Source organism: Triturus cristatus, chromosome 3_1 (genome assembly GCF_964204655.1).
Source record: "Triturus cristatus chromosome 3_1, aTriCri1.1, whole genome shotgun sequence".
NCBI lineage: Eukaryota > Metazoa > Chordata > Amphibia > Caudata > Salamandridae > Triturus > Triturus cristatus.
Window position 1 is genome coordinate 545742832 of NC_140583.1, and position 24875 is coordinate 545767706.

At 40.6% G+C, this 24875-nt stretch overlaps 1 protein-coding gene across 4 annotated transcripts in view; it reads left to right on the plus strand.

The window, feature by feature from the left end:
• Window positions 1–24875, plus strand: part of NTRK3 (neurotrophic receptor tyrosine kinase 3) — a 1591631-nt gene that overhangs the window by 789328 nt on the left and 777428 nt on the right. For 2 of the 4 annotated variants that reach the window (XM_085644469.1, XM_085644472.1), the window contains 4 exons: window positions 1922–2063; window positions 5028–5324; window positions 17362–17385; window positions 21643–21713. In XM_085644469.1, coding sequence (XP_085500595.1) covers window positions 1922–2063; window positions 5028–5324; window positions 17362–17385; window positions 21643–21713 — 534 coding nt within the window. The remainder of the gene's footprint in view (window positions 1–1921; window positions 2064–5027; window positions 5325–17361; window positions 17386–21642; window positions 21714–24875) is intronic. The other 2 variants (XM_085644470.1, XM_085644471.1) reach the window with 2 other exon arrangements.

Consider the following 24875-nt stretch of genomic DNA (forward strand, 5'->3'; position numbering starts at 1 on the left):
CCTTGTACCCATGGGGCCCTGTTGGGTGCCCCCAAAGCTGTTTCCAAATGCTTTTCTGTACCGGAAATGCCGACATAAAAAGGCAGTGGGAAACTGCCATCGTAATCCCTTGGCTGGAAAGAGCTGGCTTGGGGATTACAGCAGGGTTTCCAGATGGCAGACGAGAGCCCGTTGGAAGTCATTCAGTAAACCGAATCAGATTACCTACCGACCGAGCCCATTGGAATGGCTCGGTCAGAAGGGAATCCAGACAGCAGAGTACGATAGAGGCAGAAGGGCTCCAATTGACCATCAGAGCCCTTCCTGCCCGCATCGGAATCAGGCCCTTTGTATGTGTGCTGTACAGTGGAGCACATGTACAATATGGAAAAGGAAGGAGAAATGTAAGCATTTATCATTCCTTGTGCCTACTTTAAAAGTGCACAGTTTCCTGATGCTAAATCCTGTCTGTCCTACTTTGTTTAGTAAATTGGGTTTAGCATCAGAAACCTTAGGTGGTTGCCTGGGAACTCCCAGGCACCACCCAAGCTATGCACCTTGGTGCTAAGTAATGCAATGCAGTGCTATGCGCTGCTTCGCGTTACTTTCTCGTTATTTCAATTTCAAAGTAAATTGTAAAAAAAATGTTGGACTGATTTGCATCACTTTTGTGACACAAACGCAGTTTAAAACCTTAGTAAATCTTTTCCTTGGACTCTACTCAATGGTTTCAGTGTGGCCAACTGGTGTTTTTTCGTGCATCGACTTTTTGTATTAAGAAAGAGTGCGCCAAAAACAGTTGTAGCGCCTTCCTACTGCTCAGCAATAAGGAACCTTATTCTGATCAACAAGATCTGTGAGAATGATAGAGCAGGGCCGCGGCACTTGAATCCTTTCATCTGGATTTGACGACTAACAATGCGCTATGGACACTTTAATGTGGGGAAGCCTTCTTCTGACTGCTACCGAAATCAATTTTATGCCAGACCACAAAACATGTGGACTTCTTTTGAGAACCCTTTTCGATAATCCTTGCGTGCATTGAATCCCAACGAGAACTTCAGTACAGAATGTAAGGAAACAATACAGAGAGTACAACCATGAATGCACACCCATGAAGGTTATCTAATTCTGAGCAACTGCTTGCATACTATAACCTATACCTCAGCAGAAGGGCACAGGTGGGGCTTCCACTCCACCAAACCCCTCAGCTTCCCGCGCCCCCACCCCACCCCTCACCGGGGCCTCCTTTGTTAAAATAGACTGAAGATGAAACCTTAGCTGCATAAAGGATAATGGTGCATAGCGTATTTCACGCACTCCCGCACTCCTGATATCATGGTCAATGACGTGTGCCAGTAGGTTCTCTTACCACATTTATCTGTGTATATTCGCCTAAACTGTCTACGTCAACATGTCAGGGCCTTCATCATCTTCCTGGGTTCCTATCTAGTCGTCAGTATCCGACAAGATAACGCGATGCGTGCTGTCCACTCTGTTCTCCTAAACTGGGATTTTATCAGATCCCTTCTCATCTAGACAAGCCTTATTATGCTGCTAAAAGTCAGAAACGGCTTTGGCAAATTGCTAAGTTTGAAGCCATTATTTTTCTAACAATGAAACTAATTATGTGATTTTTTTCATTCATTGTTCTGATAATAAATTTATGTGCATTGAGCCGAGGCATGAGTACTGTTGAAACAAAGGCACACTGTTATTGCAGAGAAGCAAGCAGTGAACCTATCACACTCTTTGAAGCCGGTGAAACAGGTTAATTATTTAACGTGTGCATGCAAGGCTCTTTTGAAAGTATAAAGGTTTTTGTTCTTTTGCTCTAATATCAGGTAAGACAGCTTCATTCACCATCCATTTTTTATAGTCTTCCATATTTTTCTATGCTCTTGTTTTCCAACACATTTTCTATCGTATTTGATTCTTGCAGACAAATTTAAACTGGACCAACGTCCACTCGATCAACTTAACCCTGGTGAATGTGTCGGGCGAGGATAATGGTTTCCCGCTGACGTGTATTGCAGAAAATGTGGTTGGAATGACAAACGCAACCGTGCATCTCACAGTGTACTGTAAGTACCAGAGAGTGAACACCACATGTTTTATGAGGAATGAATTTAAACATGAACTTCAGAATTATATTGTATACACACACAAAATACTTCATGGTTTATTACCAAGGCGCTATAGAATGTAAAGGTAATGCAAAGCTCAGCACATGGTGCGTCTTGTACTTTGTGCATGAGCCATTCTAATTTCTATAGTGCACATCTGGTAATCACTTGGCCTCGAAGCACTTTGTTGTAGAATATGCCTGTGTTTAGGGTTCTTATGGAGAAGGTACATCTATGGACGCCCACTTTTCACTGTAAGCACTTTGTTGTAGAAAAGGCCTGTGTTTAGGGTTCTTATGGAGAAGGTGCGTCTATGGATGCCCACTTTTCAATGTAAGCACTTTGTTGTAGAATATGCCTGTGTTTAGGGTTCTTATGGAGAAGGTGCATCTATGGACGCCCACTTTTCAATGTAAGCACTTTGTTGTAGAATATGCCTGTGTTTAGGGTTCTTATGGAGAAGGTACATCTATGGACGCCCACTTTTCACTGTAAGCACTTTGTTGTAGAATATGCCTGTGTTTAGGGTTCTTATGGAGAAGGTGCATGTATGGACGCCCTCATTTCAATGTAAGCACTTTGTTGTAGAATATGCCTGTGTTTAGGGTTCTTATGGAGAAGGTACATCTATGGACGCCCATTTTTCATTGTAAGCACTTTGTTGTAGAATATGCCTGTGTTTAGGGTTCTTATGGAGAAGGTGCATCTATGGACGCCCACTTTTCAATGTAAGCACTTTGTTGTAGAATATGCCTTTGTTTAGGGTTCTTATGGAGAAGGTACATCTATGGACGCCCACTTTTCACTGTAAGCACTTTGTTGTAGAATATGCCTGTGTTTAGGGTTCTTATGGAGAAGGTGCATCTATGGACGCCCACTTTTCACTGTAAGCACTTTGTTGTAGAATATGCCTGTGTTTAGGGTTCTTATGGAGAAGGTAAATCTATGGATGCCCACTTTTCAATGTAAGTACTTTGTTGTAGAATATGCCTGTGTTTAGGGTTCTTATGGAGAAGGTACATCTATGGACGCCCACTTTTCAATGTAAGCACTTTGTTGTAGAATATGCCTGTGTTTAGGGTTCTTATAGAGAAGGTGCATCTATGGACGCCCACTTTCCACTGTAAGCATGATGCTGAATGGGTCAAGGTATTTCCTTTGGCATGAATTCCATGATCTGAGGATGATTCCAGATACCTGCAGTCAGCCTCGTCTTGGGATGGTGTGTGCTTAGGTTGTCTCTGGTGTGCATCACTGGGGTGCTGCCTGCCCAACGTGTGGCTGTACTGTAGAGGTGTTGGTTAGTCTTGAATCTTTAGGCAGATTCTTTCAGATTTTCGAGCCTGTCATTTTTAATAATCTGCCTCCATATTTGGCTGTGAGCCATTTTAGGATGATCAGTTCTCAGTCACTGCACAGGTGTGACCGGTTGTTGGAAATAGAACAGATCTGACAGGTAATGTGTATCTTTCCTTATCTTCAGGTTTGAATCCAACATTGAGCTATATTTTGAATCTGGTGATCGCGATGCAGCCAAGTCAGTTGAGATCTCATAGCCCATATATGGTCCAATTTTCTGAGACCATGATGCAGGTGTTTCTCTTTTGTAACAGCTGTAGCTCCAGTGTAGTTTTTTTAGGCAATATGTAACGTGATCGTATTTGCTTCATATGTACTCTGTAGATGGTATAGTAATTCTGAGGCATTATCTACCTCGCATCGGACCCGAGGTTCTGTTTTACTAACCCTGTTTCTTTCGAGTTTTTAATATGGCCACACTCTGGTCTAAGGGTCCCTAATGAAGTGGGACTGAACTAATGTAAGTTAGCTTTTAAAAGTTTTTCTCTCTTTTCTCCTGTTACCGTCCTCTGCAAAGACCTCCTCCCCATGTATAATTGTCTTGTTTATGGTGCTCCCACTGGCTGTTTGTCATGAACATTCTTTTAGGATTGTTGTGAGAGGAGAGAGACAGTTGAGTAGCATGGTGGGTTGCTCAGAAGTCCCAGGGATCTGTAACGTGAATCAAGGGGTGCTCTTCGTGCATAGCTTCATATGGCATGCTGTGGCGTTAGTGCTCAGTGATGAAGCGGTTGGGTTCACTTTTTTGGAGACACAGTTGTAGTACACCACCTTCTCTTGCTGTGTTTGGGCGGTGAACACTGATGTGAAGTCAGGGTAAGGTGTGGTGTGGAGGTTTTTGAGTGATGATGGGTGCTGCGTCATGCTCAGGTATTGCGGAGGCTACTGATTGTGGGTCAGCACTACATGGTCTAAGGGGTGTGTGGAGAGAAATCTAACGCGTGGGGGTAATTGTCCTTCCCTAGACTGTTAGTGTTGGTGGTGCATATTTTGTTATGGTTTGAGGAAGTGGTGGATCTGAAAATGGTGGTTGTGGTTTGTGATTTTGTCTGGAAAGGTGCTTAGTAATGACGATGTTGTATTCATGTTGCATCATGTTATCGTGGCATTCTTAGATACACAGTGCCTTTAACTGCACACCATTCTCTAATCCAGAGTGGATATGAATGATAGTTAAAGGAGAGAAAATACAAACATTCACTTCTTTCTTTTACCTTATAATTGCCCACTTGGGTTAAATCACAGCAATGGTAAGATTAAATCAATGGCAGCTACTATCGGGAGCACGGTTTTCAATTACTACATGCATGAACTAATGAAAAACATTTCTTCAATGTACAGAAAATATGAAGGATGTGGAAAGTGAATTTAACAAAATGTGATTTATTTTTAAGGCGATTCAGCAAATAACCTAAAAATTTAGCGATATAAGATTCCATCCACAGACTACGTATTAAAAATGCATTTCTATTTAAGTTGAACGAATTATGGAGCTAAACAAATCAATGGCACGCCAAGATAAAAAAAAAGAGTTTCCATATTTCATTTGTTTTTATTTGGTAGATCCACCAAGAGTATCAATATTGAAGGAGCCAGAGATGCGACATGAACATTGCATTGAATTTGAGGTGCGTGGGAACCCTCCGCCAGTATTGAACTGGCTTCACAATGGTCAGGCGCTGCGTGAAGTGGACTTCATCCGAACTGAATTCTATCAGCAAGGCGACGTTTCGGATGGATGTTTGCTATTCAACAAGCCGACTCACTACTACAACGGCAATTACACTCTCATTGCCACAAATGAATTTGGAGTTGCTAAAGAAACAGTGCGGGCCCACTTTCTTGAGCAGCCCTTCCCAGGTAAGTTAATATTATAGAGCATTTAGGCTTAACTTAGATGCAAAATGTAAAATATTTGTGTAACATTTCAAACAGTAAAACAGTGAAAACACCACACAAAAAAGATCCTACATCAGTTTAGGATAATAGACCTTCATTAAATAAATAAAAAGAGACCAAAATGACAAACTTCCAATTAGTAGAACTGAAGACATACATTTTTTCAATTGTAGGTGAAAATAGTGCCAAAATGCACAAAGCGCTAACTGTGGATATCTGATTGCAACTGACCAGAACAAAGTCACAAGTTGAGGACAGCCACAATGTAGCGTAAGCCACCTACAGGGATACAGTTAGACCTGCTGAACAAAGTACCATAAATTCTGGTAGCAGAGCATTGCATGGATCTGTATCGAAGATGTGCCGTGCAGTAGAATAAAAATGCGTTGGTTCAGAGTTGCAGCGAGGCTGTGTTGCGAGGTCCTGGTGCAACATCATTGAGGATCCAGTTGATGGGGCTTGCGATGCGAGGTCCAGAATCCTGGATGTGGCACACCGCTGGAGATGTGTCGGTTCCGAGGCTGCAGTGCAGGGTCTGTCGTCGTCAAGAGGTGCGAGGACTTTGACTATGAATGTGCCACGTCGTCGGGCGATGCATCAGTTCTAATGACTGCGGGGGCAACTCAGGTCTTACAACAGGATCAGGTGCGGCCGGCACAGGTAACAGCGGTGGGCTGGGTTGGGGGCAAAGTGGATAGATGACAGGATAGGGAAAGTAAAATAAAACACAAATAAAGCCACATACCTCGCACTTGTCACATCATCGACTCGGGAATGTGGCAAGCACAAGGTAAGTGGTTTTATATATTTTACAATTTTACTTACCTTGCACTCGCCGCATCACCGACTCGGAGATGCAGCGTATGCAAGGTAAGTGATTTTATTTATTTTCTTGTTTTACTTTCCCTATCCAGTCATCTGTCCACTGACCCCCACCCGCCGCTGACTGTCCCACCGTCTCACCACTGCTGCCTGTGCCAGCCATGCCTAAACAGGATCCAATCCATGCAGCAGAGTTGATGGGCAAATTCTGCTTGTGGATGTGCCGCTCAGCCAAGGAGATGCATTGGTTGTGCTGCTCAGCATAGAAGATGAATCAGTGCTGCTGTCAATCACCTACGGCACACTTCCAATGGTCTAGGACTGGGGTAGAATCCATTTGGCAGGGTAGACTCACAGATGACAGAGTCCAGGTGCAGGTGAAGGTTGTTGGAAGCCTATTAAGTCCTGAGGCTTCAGATCAGGATGCCAGCCAACTACACTTTGGAATCACTCTGGGTTCAAGAGATGTAGGTCCCATCCTTCTCACCCAAGCAAGAGGGCAGCAGAGCAACACAGCAAAGAAGGAGTAGAGCAGAGTGCAGTACAGCAGAGTTGTGGTCATTCAGCAGCACAGCAGACCTTAATTTTCACAGAATATCCACTGGTCCAGAAATTTACTGAAGTGCTGGTTTCTGGGGTCTTCTTTTATACACAATTGTGCCTTTTAAGTAGGAAGAAGCTTCTAGGGACATGCTTTGGAAGTGTACAGATACCTGACATCACTGCCTGGCTCTATACTAACTGTAGTAGGGTATGCAGCCCTATGTGTGAAGGCAGGGCACAGTCTTTTCTGGTGTAGGTGAGGCTGGGCCTAGAACCCCCCTCCAGTTCTTCCAGTGGTTTCCCACTCAGTTGCATCTAAGCTCCTATTGTGGGTGGCTGTCTAGGAGGAATACACAAAGTCTGAAGGCACCAAATGGCTGAGGGATGAACATATCAACTTTCTAAAAGTGACATTTTCAGAACTGCAATTTAAAATCAGACTTCACAATTGGAAATTTCACTTACAAAATGTAATAATTTACCCGATGGGGGAGATATTCTTTGCAGTAGTGAACAATTAATTTAAGCGTGTTTCACTAACAGAAATGTACATGTCCAACCTTTTACGTACACTGCACCCTGCTCATGGGGCTCTCCAGGGCCTACCTTAGGGGTAATGTATGCTTTACTAGGGACTTATAAGCAAATTAAACATGGCAATTTGGTATGAACCAATGTTACCATATTCAGGGATAGAGCACAGGCACTTTAGCACTGGTTAGCAGTGGTAAAGTGCGTAGTGTCCTAGGGCAAAAACAAAGTCAGCAAAAAGAGGAGGCCTACGGCAAAAAGGTTAAGGAGAAACCATGCCAAGGATGCCAAAATATTATTCCTTTGTACAAGGCAGGAACTTAAAATATAATCTTTCTTTCTTTCTTTCAAATCTTTATTTTGATTAATTCCAACCATAAAAGATACAAATAAAATTAACAGTAAAATACATTCTTAATATACAATAGTTTCAGAACAACGTAGTGGGGCAAATTGATCCGTGGTAATTACATGATCCCATTCAAGTTCGCCAATAAAACCTATCTACATCAATAAATATTTTTTAAAAATACATGTAAAAAGCCAGGCATTTTTTTTTCCTTTGGCAAAGAAAAGGAAATGAAAATGAAACCAAACATTTAAAATCATGACTTATTCCAACATACAGTTATTATACTGTGTATTTGATAGTTTTAATTTTACAACTAAATAACAAAACAGAACAGTATTATTGACAGCAGAGGGAAACACAATTTATCACTAAGGCAACCATTTTTCTAAGGTGCAAGTGCAAAATGTTTCGCAGTTTAAGGTCATTAGTCCCCTAGTGGCTAAAATTTTAGTCCCAATTTATTCCTTATAAGATAAACATTGAATAGGAATCTGCTTACACTGAAGACGACTGTTTGTGACGTGTCTGTCTTCAATATACGTGCTGCCTCTTTGCAATGCCTAATGTTCAGGTTTTTACAGAGTGGTCTTATCCATTTTTTCCTAGCCGCATCATATGCAGAACAGAAGAACAATATATGTGGGTCATTTTCTACTGCCATTTTTGCACATAAAGTGCACTGATCACCACTGTTATCATCATGGCTTTTGCCCCATCTTGATTTATTAATATTTAGCTGCAAAACCCATACCTAAATTTCAAAAACAGGGATTTTGCTAGCTGGGGGAGCACCTCGTCTAAAAACGGTTCAAACTGCGCAGCATTTTTAAAAGCTAAGAATCTTAATGTGAGAGACCCCACGCAGAAACCATGTAGCACCCTGTCATTAATGTGTGCCCAAAATAATAGTTGTAGTTGTTTCTTGCAGGCTGAAGTTAATTGGAGGGGATACTCCCAATAATGGGAAACACCCAACATAGTCATCCATATTGCGATATGTTTGAACCAGGGACTCTCCTTACACTGATCAAAATCCATGATCTCTTCTAGACCTTCTCTATAATGAAGGAGCTCTGGTGTTGACCACATTTTCACCCAAAATAAGAGGGGTCTTAGCAATGCATGATGGTCAGTCCATTTAAGAGTAAGGTCCATGACCACTGGGATTAAAGTTGTTCTAGTAGGGATACTTAATAATTTCCAAATGAAATTATTTTCTCCCTTTTTAAAGGTATTTTTACAATAAGGCCCCCATATTTCCGCTACATATAGGGAGGCTGATTGAGCTTTATATTTAAAAACCTCCAGTGCGGGGGAAGCAGCTTTTGATGTACTAGCCCAATGTTTTTTTTAAAATTGGCGATGAGTTTTGGAGCAAGATTATTTTATTCTTTTCCCTTTGTGGCTTCCAAGATAGTTTGGTATCCAATGTTATCCCTAGATAGTTAAAACTTTGCACGTATTCTAGTTTTTTATCTTTTAATACTAAATTCTTTTAAAAAGATTTATGAGGATATATAGACATGTATTTTGTTTTACTGGAATGGATTTCAAGGCCTTTCATAGTACAGTATACCTAAAAAGAATCCACAAGACATTGCAGTCCCTTTGGGGTTTGCGAGATTAAGATGGCATCATCGGCAAACAATAATGCTGGTATTACTTCCCCCCCCAACTTGGGAGTGTCGTTTTGACAAGATCCCAGATATTTTGGGATATCGTTTACGTAGAGTGAATAAAGCGTGGGTGCCAATACGCATCCCTGGCGTACTCTATTAACTGGTATTGCCTTAGTTAGTTCTCCCCTTGGTCCCCATCTTACTTTGGTAAAATTCCCTTCATAGAGCCTAATTAACTGTACAAGTAGTTCAGCCAGCACCCCTAAGCATTTTAACGTATTCCACAATAAGTGCCTGGGTACCAGATCGAAAGCTGCCGTTAAATCTACGAAGGCAATATATAAACTGCCTTTCTTTACATTAATATATTTCCAGCATATACATGTAAATCTGAAAACTTGATCGACCGTGCTGGTTTTAATTCTGAACCCTGCCTGATATTTTGACATAACTTTAGTCTCCTCTATCCACTCAGTTAATCTATTTAAAATATGCCTGGCAAAAACTTTCTGTAAAATGTTGATTAAACTAATAGGGCGATAATTTGCAGGATCATACCGGTTACCCTTTTTAAAGATTGTTACAATCTCTGCCCCTTTCCACGATTCGGGTATTGGTGTGCCTGTAACTATTGAATTACATAGAAAATGTATGTATGGTTCCCATACCTCAGAGTCGTGTTTCAATAAATCTCCTGGTACTTTATCAGGTCCCCGGGCTTTCCCTCGTTTGATGGCCTCAATTGCCTTATTTGTTTCATCCAGGCTAAACTGCATATTGGCAGCCTTTGCGGCTAGCTCTAAGTCTTTAGTTAAGACAAATTGGTCCCAGTTTATATCTGAGTACAGCCTAGAAAAATGTTCAACCCATGTTTTCTCATCTAGGAACAGGTCTTTATTAGACCTACCCATTTTATTCCCTTTCGCTATTATTCTCCAAAAGCCGGCTTGATCTTTGGACTTGGCTGCATTTATTACATCTGTCCAATTATCTTCATCCCATTCTTTTTCCGGTTTTGCGAGTGATCTTTTATAATTATATCTCTTATTCCTTACTGTTAATATGTTGTTGCTTTTAATTGCTTGGATTAATTGTCTTAGCTACCAAATAGTCTTTGTTATACCAAGGAATACCCATCTTGTTGTGCCCATTACCATACTCCATCCTGAGTATCCATGCAAGTAAGGCCGTCAGTCAACCTCGAGTGCCCTAATATAGTATTCAGTTGCTCCATTAAATTCTCTAACAGGCTTAAATTCACACTCATATGCTCCTCCAACTGACTTAGCCTTGCCTTAAACTCAGATTCTAGGGACATTTTTATTGTGTGCTCTAACCTTCCCCCTATTTCCTCTGTCTGTATGGTATATGGAGCATAATCTAATTCTGTCTGTGTGCTAACAGAATTCTTAGATAACATTCGTGCTTCCACATAACAATCTAGTTTTGTCACTTTGGTTGGCCCCCCACCTTTCTTACCCTTAGGATTCCTCACAACAGGTTTATCTTTCTTCTGCACCCGCTGTTCTTGCCCCTCTTTCCCCACAATCAGACTTTGCTTCCGTAGCCTCGATGTTATACCAGGACTAGATGAGCTACTCTCTGCCTCTAACGATAATTGTGCGGAAATTATAGGAGTATTTGACAGCCGTGAGTCATTATGGACCGTTATCACAGGGCTCAGCTGGATTATTTGCGTATTGTCTGTAGGTTTAGGCGAAAGCAGTAACCTATTTACAGAGGGATTTGTAGGGTCAAGAGATAAGCGCCTTTCTACTAGTTGAATTTCGTGGTTCAATAGTGATTCTGCTCTCATGATAAAGGCGTCTAATGTGGCAGCAGGGCCCTTGCGGTTACTCATAATTTTAACTGTGGAGAAGTGTGGCTCAATGATTAGAGCGGCAGACCCTGATGCAGAGGTCTAGCCCGGGACCAGGGTTCAATTCTCCGCCTCGGCGGGTCTTGGGCTCAAAAATTCCACGGACCTGATAATTCTCGCCTCGGTGCCTATTCCAATCATGGAGTCCCACTCGGCAACTCTGGGCAATAGCTTGCTTAATCTCCACAACGGCCCCCACAACGCTAAGGATGCCTGGCCTCCACCTTGGGGGTACCCAGGAGTGGACGCCTCACAGGGAAAGCCAGGATGGGTTCCACAGCGGTATTTGTACAAGTGCCTTGAGACCCTTGCGGGTGAGTAGTGCGCTATACAAGTATCAAATTTACATTTACATTTATCTGTAGCTCTCAACTTACAATAATTAAGGCCAGGAAGAAGTATATACCAGAGAACAGTCTATTTAACAGCTACTAAAGTCCACACTCTCTAAATTGGGTTTAACTCAACTAATTGGGCTTACCCCACAGATGTCGATGTTCAAACGTTAGGGGGGTAGCCCAGTCCAGTCTCAGATGGGCCCGGACACGCTGCGGGAGCCCTGCTTTGTTTGTAGGCGCCTCCAGGTGCTTTGCTGGAGCAAGCGTGGCGTGGGCGGCATTTCCTGTGGCTAAGGGTGCTGGGATATGTGGTCCCGGCTGGCGATCTCCACTCCCAGCCGAAACCGGGGCTACAGGGCTGCCCAGCTGACTCTACTGGCGGTGGACGGCAAAAGAGCAGCGTTTTCCCCAGGTGAGTTGCTCTGTGAAAGGGACTCCCCCAGCCACAATCACCTGGTTCTGATTGTGAACTCTCACCTGGCTTCTTCTCCACTTTCTGTCACCCCGGTCAAGCCTGGTTGCAAGTAGCAGGTAACCCGCGGGTAACAAGCGGGAAGCAAGCGAGTGGCGGATAGCAGAAGGCAGGCTGTGGGAGAAAGGAGGAGGCAGCGGGTGGCAGTCAGTAGGTCTCCAGCAAAACCAGACCAGACCAAATTCGCCTCTTCAAGGAATTGTTGATTTGTTGATGGTTTGGCAGATTAATGGCCGATTAGATGTCCAAGCGGGAGACCAAGCGGGCCTTGCGCCTGTGTCTCTGTGGCGGGAAGTCAGGCGGGGCACCCGCAGCCCTTGCGGCACTAGCGGCACCCACGAATTCACGGCATCACGGCACCTGCAAATTCGCGGCACCCGCGGATTCGCGACACCCGCGGCACCCGCAGTAACCGCAGCTCTGTGGCTCCATGGTCTCTGTAGCTTCTGTAAACCCGCGGCTCAAGCTCACAGGCTCACAAGCTCACAGTGCACACGGTACCTGCAGTGCTCAGTCGTGTTACCGGAGCCGCTGGAGTCACCGCTTCTCTCCTCTCCTTCTCGTGGCTCACTGTTCCCTGTTAGCTGCACTGTGTAGGTGAGGCTGGGCCTAGAACCCCCCTCCAGTTCTTCCAGTGGTGGCCCACACAGTTGCATCTAAGCTCCTATTGTGGGTGGCTGTCTAGGAGGAATACACAAAGTCTGAAGGCACCAAATGGCTGAGGGATGAACATATCAACTTTCTAAAAGTGACATTTTCAGAACTGCAATTTAAAATCAGACTTCACAATTGGAAATTTCTCTTACAAAATGTAATAATTTACCCTATGGGGGAGATATTCCTTGCAGTAGTGAACAATTAATTTAAGCGTGTTTCACTAACAGAAATGTACATGTCCAACCTTTTACGTACACTGCACCCTGCTCATGGGGCTCTCCAGGGCCTACCTTAGGGGTAATATATGCTTTACTAGGGACTTATACGCAAATTAAATATGGCAATTTGGTATGAACCAATGTTACCATATTTAGGGATAGAGCACAGGCACTTTAGCACTGGTTAGCAGTGGTAAAGTGCGTAGTGTCCTAGGGCAAAAACAAAGTCAGCAAAAAGAGGAGGCCTACGGCAAAAAGTTAAGGAGAAACCATGCCAAGGATGCCAAAATATTATTCCTTTGTACAAGGCAGGACCTTATAATATACTCTCTTTTTTGCATCCTCTCCCATCAGCCATTCTAATACCATGCAGCAACCAGCTGAGCTTTCCAATATAGTTTGAAATAGCCGCAGGGTTAAACCTGCTCATTTTGTTTGAGAATTGCAAATTTTAGGAATTCACAAACCTTTCCAAAGGTATTTCCTGTGAAATGTTCTGCATGTGCAATGTACTGGCAATATTCCTTTGTATTAGTGCAATTCACTTTTCATTTTCTGTCCATGGCCTCTCAATAGCAAATATGTTTCACCTATGGATAAACTCCTTAATCCTCTGCCAATTCTTTGGGGGGGACAATTCCCTCCCTTGAAGCACTTTTACTCCTACTTTTGACTGAAGTAAGTCTGCAACAGTTTTCATGGTGGGAATGGGAGATGAACATTCCTACCTGCAAACTCATACTTATATTTTTACAGTTGCTACCAAACGTTCTCGGCCACACACCCCAGAAAACAAACATTACCCTCCTGTGTTAAAAGATTAACTAATGTATACATTGACATTATGCTGGGGCATCATTAAGCAAGAATACATTATCTCAGAGGTGAGAACGGACCTTTCATGAACTCAAAAGTGCATGTTCACTCCTAATTGGCTATGTGAGTCAGGACTGCAGTTGTGTGAAGGGCAGTAACAATAAAGTGGCATTGCTTCAAAATATAACTACAGTTGATGTAGTTGGCAAAATCACCTGTCTGCTACTCCAAGTGGCAGAGTGGATTGCACTGTTCCAATACTCACTACCAGAGAAATTACGGTTAAAAATAGCATAGTCTATGACATCAGTAAAGACAACTCAATCCGATTTGAGAAAAAGTGGCACGGGATATCTTTAATTTAAGAAAGGGGTAAGAATACATTTTCCTGTAAACATTAAAACAAAACAATCTTCAAAAAGATCACCTCTTGTAAACTGTAAGGAAGAATTGTCTAGATTATTATGGATTGGATAAATACATTTAAACCTATATATAGTTAATTATAAGGTCGCTGTATTACAAAACAATATGCAGACCTGTTTGGATTTGAGATATGAATGAATAGTGTAGGAAATGTATAAGGCTGTGGTCAATATGGTTTTATTTGAATGTGTTATCCATGAGCAAGGGATGTTTTTACACTTCCAAAGATTTTATGTTATTCTAAATCTCTTAGAATACAGTGTCCCGTTTTCAATACATTGTTCCTATACTTAATTTTGAAGCTCTCAAAGTATCTTGTTGAACAATTTTCACAACGTTTTATAAGCAATGCGCTATATATTTAACAAATCACTCATACAGTCATTTCTGTCAAAGATATCTTCTGACTAATTTGATGTTAGAACACTTTGAAATTTCTTTAGTCCTTGGAAACGTCATTCCAAATCTGTCATTCACTGTAGCTTCACTTGTGCAATCCAAAGAAGTTAACTTCTGTATGAATCAAGTTAATTTAGTTTTTACCCTCGTTTGTCCTGGTGACTGTGTGATCCAGAGTAGCCTGCGAGGAAATCAGTGATAGTGAACCTGTAATTCACTGTAATAATGCATTCGCTACGGGAATAAGTCAAAGATTTGAATCGGAGGTGGCACACTCAGCTTGTAATCCTTTAAAAGGACATTATTGAGTTGGGCAAGAACGGAAATCTGTTACTGTAGTTAAAAAGCCACGTTATCATTATATGTGACCATCAGATTTCACAAAGCCCAGATCCAATTATTCCCATTTGGAGGCTGGTGACAGAATTTTATAAATTGTCAAGTTGCTCCTCTCATGAAGATGGAGGCCGAGTTATACATTAAATCAGAATGACGCCACAAATTTAGGAGAGTTAGTCAAAGATAGGAACAAGAAGTGAGCATACATTATGCATATATTGTGTAAAAACAACCAAAACATCCGTGATGATGATATCTGCACACAGAATACAGCATAAGTTAACAGCTAAAAATTGTTAAAGTACCACAATAAAGGAGTCTTCCAAGCCCAGTTCTTTCATCGAGTACATCTTTTAGCATTACTTTGTTCAGCTAATTAAGTTTTAAATAGGTTTATTCTAAATATTACTGATTCAATTACTATTTTATAAGATGATATCGTGTGATGCCTTTTTATCCGCAGTAAGTAAAATGGTAGCATATATAACATATACTTTTATATTGGAACATACTTAACCATATATGGATAGTCAGGTCACAAATTCAAGAGATATAAAATATTTAGCAATAAAAGGGACTATTCAGTGAGAGAACAACATAGAGGTGCCATTTTTAGCACAAACTATAAGCACCATGCTTCAGAATATTAACGATGGGAGATTTTCGTGTTGTGTGGTCTGGAAGCCAAAAGTTGAAAAATAGCACATTACGAGAGTCCCTGTTTAGTTTAAGATGGTGGAATTGAAAAAAACCCGAATCATTATTCCTAACAAATGGAATGCACATTCCCTGCAATTTTCTAATGATGGTTAAGTTTATCTACTTATACTCAGCCACTGGTCCTTTGGATCTTTTTGTCATTTTTGATTACTACCATTACTACAGGATGGTGTTAGCAGAGGTTACTGTGTCCTTTTGAGAGTGGCTTAAATCATTTTACTACAAACCCACACACATTTTGATTTTTCACAGTAAATCTAGAGTTGTTTGCAAAAAGGCAGAAAGGCCTTATGGTTGTTCAGAACTATATAGGTGATAACCCACTAAAAGTAACAGTGGCATCTGGAATAAGAACAGTAAATGTTTCAATGTTGGATTTGCTTCTATTCCACTTTTGGGCAACAGTGTTACCCTTAAACAGACACTACAGAATAATTAGAGTTTGTGTGCTGAAAATTGAGGCATCGAGTTTCAAAAAAAGGATTTTAAATGTACATTTCTCCCCATCAAAGGTTCTGCAAAATACGCTTTCCTAGACACTTTCATTACAACTGAATTACTATAACTAGTTCTTTACAAAAAATCTGAATAATTACTTAAATCGAGATGTAGAACATATAAACCTTGAATGCCATCAGCAGGGGTCTGTCTTGGAATAATTCAGATATTTGGGATGGCTCAGTGTATCAAAGCATTGTAAGATTCTGTTTTGCAACTTTATGGAGAAGGCAGGCTATTACAAAAGAGCATTCACGTTTATTAATTTGTACATATTGTTAGAAAAGGCAGCTTTTTTTCTCAATAATATTTTAGGCCATTTCAACTTTTTACTAAAACTGGCAATGAATTCTGAAAAATAACTTAAAATACTGGCATATTTATCCCTAAGAAGTATCGATCCTGAAGCATTTCTTGATTTACTAGTCCAAACATTAATATTTTTAAGGAAAATTACAAATAATGTATTTGAACAATGTTACCATCTCAGTCAACTCTTTAAATTGAGTGGATTGCATTGTATTCCGAAGAAGCTTGGCATACCACAAGTTAGGAAGGCAATATCCTGCCACGGATAAATAGGTAACTATGAATCATTCTCGAAAAAAATCCAATACACTGATACAAAGTCAAATTCAGTCTGTGTGTCTGCTGTGACAAGAAACTAGAGTGTGCCTCGGTGTGTTTGCTGTAACAAAAACATAGAGGTGCAGATTTACAAGCCCCTTGCATGACTTTTGCGCCGCTGTTGCGTCACTTTTTTGATGCAACAGCGGCGCAAACAATGCGGCCTATTTACAACGTGACGCATCTAGGGAGATGCGTCACGTTGTAAAGTCCTGCGTCACATTATACCTGCGTCAGGTATAATGTATGCAGAGTGGGCGTTCCCATGCAGGAAGGCCTCGTAAAAGTGACTCAATGAAATCTGCAAGATTTCACTGCGCCACATTTAGGACGCCACTGCATTAAAACCTTACGCCTGCTTTAAGCAGGTGTAAGTAGTGACGTAGTGTAGTGGGAATAGGCCTCAACACGCATTGCTGGAGTTGCGCCGTGCTTGCGACACGACTCCAGCAATGCATGACGTTTCCGCCAACAGATGCATCAGAATTTCTGACGCATCTGTCAATCCTTGCGCCATAGTGCGCCGTATTGTAAATACGGCGCATCTATGGTGGCGCAAAGGTGTCTAAGGGTGGCACTGGGAAAGTGACGCCTCTGTATAGAGGCGTCACTTTCTTGTAAATCTGCCCCAGAGTGTTCCCCGATACACTATTTATTACTGGATTATGATGACCCATTCTCATCTACACATTTTAATCATTTTCTCTCTTTTTCTCTCCCATTGTCCTATTCTATCTTATAGAGAACACAGACTATTTCTTCTCCGGTAAGATCTTACTAACTCTTTTGCTACAATTATTCAAATGTGTCGACCGATTTATAAAATGTAGATATTTTATTGAGTTACTTTCAGTGATTCTCTCCTCACCATTGTCTCAACTAATTTGAATACATAGAAAAGTTCGCACGAAAATAAATATTACAAGTGTATTTAAATTTGAATCAACCTTTACTCCTGATACTTTTGCGAAGACTCTCAGCTGTTGTTTCATCATATAAAAACCATGTTGGTTGATACTAGAATATTTTCCCACTTACCACACATAGGATAGCAGTATTCAGTGGCTGATATGTTATAATGCCTGGCTACACAACCAGTGCTTTATTTGTGAAATAACAAATAGGCACCAAGGCCCTCATCAAGAGGCCACTGACGTTTGCACCACCCATTGCCCCTGCCAGCACTTCCGACAGTACCATCACAAGTGCTAACCACAAAGTGTGATAATTCAGACTATTCCAGGCCATCCAAATATATAAGGTAAGCTTGGACGGTCAGGTATTAGTAATTGCACTGTATGTTGAATTACTAAACAACTGTTGTAGTGCTCATCATAAAATTAGAATAACATCGCCACCGTGTGTCGGGGTGTCATAAGTACTGGTGTTGACAATTAAGTGCTGGTGCAAAGTACCCAGAAACCACAGGCTCAAATTAAGCAGTGCACACAACTGTTTATATAGCATTTGAACAAGAAGGCATCCATCTGAAAACAAGTACACAGTTTATCAATGGCCTTCACGCCTATGCTTCAATAGTCTAGAACATACACATCTTTAGGAAACACTACATCGTGATGCAGTAACACTCCACTTTTGCTCTTAAAAACCAGCTAGCCCTTCTACTCACATATTGTCTGTGCCCTTGTCTTTTACCATGTAAGGCACTCGGTTGCATTTTAGCTAGTTTCACACAATATAAATACCAGACACATACTGCTCAGAGGGTCAGAACTTGAGTTCTTTGAAAGTTTTAAGGAGCAAATGTCAACTGGAGTTAGTCTTAGCCATTTCTGGCATCAAAGGATATCACTGGCTTACTGTGCACCAATAGATGCTAAGTTAAATCATTATAAATAAGTTTAACCCTCAAACCTCAAATGTCTACTTGGTTGTCCCAGCACCCTTGTAAACCTCTTTATTCCAAACATACTACTGTGTTCCATTGCCTTCAGATATATAACAGAAATTGTACATTGAACATTCCTCATGCCCTATACCTATTCTTCGCAGCCATTCAATGTACAGCAGTTGCCTCTACTTGACCGTAACTGTATACACTAGTTAGAAGTTTGACCCCCATATTTTGCAAATATCAGAGGGACCTTGTATGATGACAAATACTACCTTCTATATCTATCTCTTGTACTGTTTCTATTTGTAGTTTCCCTCAAAGGTGACCTCTATCTATATTGGTTAGAAATACGATTTTCCCCTCCCAATCAAAATAAACGTTCATTGTCAGTTATCGTCCTACAGATAATCCCATTGCAATTCAAGATTTGTCCTAATGTTTTTGTTTCTGTGCAAAGCACACTGACACCTCTGGGTATTGGCACTATAGAACATTTTAAAGCAAATAAACTATAAGGAAGATGATATGGAGGGAAATTATAAACTGTAAATTCTGGATATGTGGAACAAATAAGCTTTTTCTAGACTTGTTAGTCAATTCTGAGACATGTCTGCGACCAGAGTGAGTTTTCTTCCTAAATCATGTAAAACGTTCTTGACTTTCCAGTTTTGTATTACCATTATTCATTGCCATTTTCTCCATTTCCTCAATTTTTACACCTGGGCTTCATGGGATATTTCATATTTTATCACATCCACCAGCCACATACCTCATGTGGATGAAAAAATACATTTATTGTTCTTCTGTGTAGCAGTGGTGACTTTTTCTGCTTGGCCACCGACCCTATAGTTGCTAGATTTCGAATTCGTTTTACCACTGATAAATCCCTATAAAATAAGTTCTGCACATTGGAAGTCCCTATTTGGCCTATCTAATGTCACTATATAGCCATTGTAGATAGGGTCTGCACTCCACCAATGGCATGGATGTCATATGTGGGCTGCAGTGTGTATTTACACCACTTATGTATGTGACAAAATGTATGCCTGCCCGGAGATGCAGTGCCATGACACTTGCCAGGTAAAATGCTCTTATTATGTAGGAAAAGCCTTTTGTTATTTTTGATAAGTGACCCCTAAAGTATGCCTTATAAGCTCACCGGCATGGTATAGTATATAAAATAGGGCACAATGCCTATTGTATTTAATTTCTCTTCATAGCAAAAATAAAACACAAAAGCTCTTTCCTTGGACCTTGGTAGACTTTACCTTGAGAATGATTAAGTGGGACTAAAATCTTAATTCTCTTTCTTTGCTTCAGAAAAGGCTACAAAGTACTTAGAAGTTATTGCCTACTTACGTTTTTAGAATCTGACATAATGGTGAAATCAAATTTTTGATACCTCGAGGAGATAATGATTTTTTTTAAATTTACTTTAGTCTGCCTCCTGCTGCTCATTATGTCACCAGAGTCGCAATGCACATCCTTGGCTGGGAGAGTTAATAAGCTGCCACTGAGCCCAGGAAGAGTTAGTGAGTGTTGACTGCTGTGAGAAAGTGACTCTTGTGTGTGGTCACCACCATTTGTGCTGACTGGCATTGCTACTTTTGAACTCTGTACACTAGGGGACTGCTGTCTATGCACCCGTGCATGTGCTTTGACCCCTGCAACATGATACCATTGGCTAATACAAAATGTATATATTTTACTCTACACTATAGCCATAACATATGGAGGAGGAAAGTAGCCAATAGCATAAAACTTTGTTTGATCCCAGATGCTTCTAATATTTTAAGGAGGGCTTCATTAATAGTGTTGATAGCCTCAAAAGTTGCAGAGGAGAATAATTTTAGAGCACGTTGTTGAGGCTGTGAAGGTGAGGCCATACCACTCTGACAGTAAGGTGGGGCAGGGTACAGTTAGGCAGTAAGCCAGCCAGAGTGTGTTTGACTTCCCTTTGGAGAGCAGTAAATTGCAGAGGAGAAGCGTCAGCTTTTAGCATGATTTGCGGTTCAATGTTTGCTTTCAGTTGTTTGATTGGAGAAGTCTCCAGGATCTCTATGGTGGAAATTTTCAAATATTTTGGACATTGTACACTGATTTGTCAGACAAAGTGATTTTGGGTATGTATGTTTTCAGAAGCGTCTGTAGTATGCAAAATTATTGAATATTATGATAGTAGGAATCAGTGGCTAAAGGATGCTGCTTTGAATGATTGTCATGGGGCAAAGAGTATTTAGAACAGGTATCGAACTGGCCGGAGTGTCAGAAATCTTCTTCCTCCAATAAGATATTACAGATAGGGGGTTAAAGCCCCAATAGTCACATCATTTTTTGTTTGTATTGGCATTGTATTACTCCTCTATTTTCAGTTCTGTGTACGTCTTTGTGTCATTTGTATGTACTGATCTTTACTGATACCGCAGGTGTTCAGTGTAGGCTATTAAAAAGTGTTGCACCTAAATATAGTTGAAGCTTCAAACTTTACACACGATGTTGCATGAGGCTGATATTTTGCACCATTTTCTTAGTTTAGACACTTTACCTATATCATCTTGTGAGAGTTTGTTCTCAGGAAAAATTGCACAACAATTTTCTTGTCAAACCCTTTCCCAGACAATTATTTTACTAATAGTGGGTATTTATAGACTTCTTTTTCGAAATCTACTTTTAGAATAAACTTTTCCTCAATGTTTTTTTGCTGGTTACAAATTATGTTTCCAAAGTTGTAAAAAAAATCCTAAAACATTTCTAGAGGAAAAACGTAAGCGGCTTCCCACTCCCCTAGTCATAACCTGTATGTAAATAAGCGACCGTTAAAATGTGTCTAGTGCATATCCCTGCATACAGGCATACTATTTATCATTACTGATCTGATTTTCAGAGCAATTTCTCTAATGTGATAAAGGGTCGATAAGTGTCTTAATTCAAACTTTTTGAAGTTCACTTTCTGATTTGTGTTTTGTAAGGCAAGATGACTGTAAATCCTGTAACAAAAGGCGTACATTTTATATCAACACTAAATATTTGCCTTTACCTTTGTAAGATAACACGGGCTGGCAGCGGTGTAATTATCTAACATGAAAGATGTCAATGTAACCTCAAAACTTCAAGGCAATCTAAATTCTCAGCATTTTTACTGAAATATGTTTTTTTCTTTTGTTTCAGTAGCAGACTTTGGAGGCAGTCCCACCCCTCCAATCAGTGTGACACACAAACCAGAAGAAGACACATTTGGGGTACGTTTTACATTTTTTTAATGAGTTTCCAGACAAATGTGTTTCTCGAAAGAGAATGCAACAGAAAGGTGAAAAGTCGAACATAGCCAATAAGTGAAAAATTCATCTAGAAACGTAAGAATGTGTTGTAGGTTTATATACCCATGCTCCTTGCAGGGAGAATAGCTTTCCGGTTCTTTAATCATCAGTAGAAGCTTCATGTCCCCTTTCCCGACTTGTCTGTACTCTTTCTACTGTTGCTTAGAAGAATAATTTACTAAAAAGCAGTACTATCTAATTTTCGATTCTTGTGGCAAGATATGATGCATTCGAAGAACAGTCAAGCAAAGTACATTTCCAATGCTTAAGTAAATGGGGGGGTCTACTAATATAACACCTACTTACATATCAATAGTTTACCTCAACCCGTGACCAGACTCAGGGCCGGCTTTAGAGCTGGTAGTGCCCGGTGCGACAATGTTTGTTGGTGCCCCCCAAGGACCACCTCCACCATAGATTCCCTCACCACTACCCTTTACCAGTACCTCAGACGCCATAACCACTCTCTATCAGATGCATATATAGCACTCTCTGTCAGATGTTTATGTAGCACCACTCATACCAGTGTAGGTTGTCAGAGCACTTTGCATCACACACACATTACATAGAGACAATCAAGCATACGTGTGTAACTCAGCGTATAGGAAATGTTCCATTGGACAGAGGACTACAAGGTGTAGGAGTCACATGTCATCAATATTGATAGGCAGTATAGTTTAATAGTGCTTGGTCTAGAGAAGCACACTCAGAATTTGAAAAGGAACACAATAGTTGGGTGTTCTCTTTAATAATGAGAATAGATTTCTGCCCAAATTAATCCTTTTTCCAACATTAATCTTTGCTCAAACAGTACTTTGCAGCATGCATGCAGTTCTTTGATAAAAGTTAATAGTTCAGTACAGTAACAAAGTGCATAGAATGTGAATAGGTCAATGGGTTACTGCTGTTAAAAAAAGACATATTTTTTACTTGCCATTTATAAATTAAAATTATAAATTAGGATTTTAACTTATAAATTGCAAGTAACAAAATGATGTCTCTTTTGAAAGCAGTAACCCACTGACCGATTTACATTCAATGCACTTTGTAATCTGCTCGGCATTTGTTTTCTGCAACAGAAGTATTAACCCTCGGCACTACTTTATAGTGAGTCAAAACACCAATTAAGCAAAACTCGGATCTCTCTTCAGGAAAAACATTAATCACATGATTTTTTCCTGATATTTTTTTGTTCCCCATAAATTGCTGGAGGAAACGAATGCGGTAGCAGGTGCATTAAATTAATAATAAACTTGCAAACACAGCGCCCACCAGAAGCCAGCACACGGTGCGGTGGCACCGGTCGCACCGGTCGCACCGGTCGCACCGCCATAATATACCCCCTCTCTTGGTACGCATTTATTCACTTGAACAATGATGATATTTGATAATTTCCCCCTCTCCTTCCTTTAGTACAGCGGTGAATCCTGTTTGTTCTGTATTAGCTTTGTGCAGTGCTTTTCAATATGCTTGTCAATTCATATTTCAATGCTTTAACTAAATTGCCCAACTGCTGAGTGCCTCTCATTAAGCCAAGAGCTCCTCCAGTGAAGTTGTCATATCCCCATCTTCGTCCTTTAGTAAAATGGAAATGCCTGTTCATTATCCTACATTACCTTCGTGCAATACTTTTCAGACTTCTTGTCAATTCATATCTCAATGCTTCAGCTACATTGCCCCACTCCCAGTCAGTCTCTCTTGTTGCCAATGGCTTCCCCAATGCTACCAAAAAAAGCACTGCGTGCCCAATGAAATCCACGATGTTTGTGGTCATTTCGCTCTAATTGATCACCCACCTACTAGCAGAGCTACCTTTAGTCACCATTATGTCTATTGTTCCGTCACTCGCTCCAAACGTTATGGCTTGTTGACCCACTAAGTACTAAAATAGCGTGTAGTGTTCAGTATATCCACATAACTATGCACGAAAATATTTAGCATATTATTAAATTTCGATAGAACTTTTTTCACTAATCTTTGGTCATTCTGAAAACCTGCCCGGAATTTCTCAATCTTATGAGTCAATTGGTCGGCTCTAAATAACGCGATGACGGTATCACCTATGCCATATTCATACCTGGAAAATGCATAAGGCGATCAGTGAGTTTTCCAGATGGTGCTGGGAAGTACTGCAGCTCACGAGTCTTTAATGACATTCATCACATACTTGTGTATATTATATAACATTTTAATTGTGTGCTATAATGCAAAGTTCTGTTGAATTTAAATATTAAACAATACATTTCATACAGACACAATTTAGAATCTGCAGAACTGGTTATTGTGCCAGACATCCGACCATGTTATTATCATGCAGATTAGTCGAGTCATTAGCAGTAAGAAAGTAGACATCAAGTAGAGTTCTCAATTAATGCATTTTCGTACATGAGCCCTAAATAAAGTTACTCCCATCGACAACCGGAAAGAAGATTAAGAGCATTACCAATGGTGTTGTTTTAGAAATGTGAAAGGTGCAGAGGTTAATTGTGAAAAAAATCATTTTAGGGTGCAACCAACTAGTACATCAGTTGCATGGACCAATGAAGCCCAAGTTCCAATCAAGTCTGTGTGGAAAACATGCAAACGTGTTTGCGACCAGGGCTAAGCACTGTTCTTTACCTGACATCCCAAAAGGCAAGCTCGGTTCAACAGCTCCTTCTAAAAATATATGATAAGCGTTTCAAATTTAGTAGTTTAGCAAAAAGAAAACAATACAAAGCATAGAATAACACTTCTTTGAGAGGCAAAAGATTTATAGACACTTTAGGTATGTAGAAAGCCTACCTTTGGAAATTGAAAAGGTATTATGTTAAAAGATAACATCACACTTGCAACATGAAGTACAATTAAGAAAATACACACGAGGTAATGGGGTGAATGTAGCGTTGACATTTTTAAGAAAAGGCTATGGTTTAAAAAAAGATTGTGTCAGTATTGTGTATCTAATGCTGTCCCTAAAATGTGCGTCTCCAATTGGTAGAGTTGCTATAAACTCTAGTTCAGTATCAAAAGTAGGATTGTTAATATTTTCTTGCAAACTCTCAACCCCCAAACTTGCAGGAAGGCAACGTGGTGAGTTTTAGA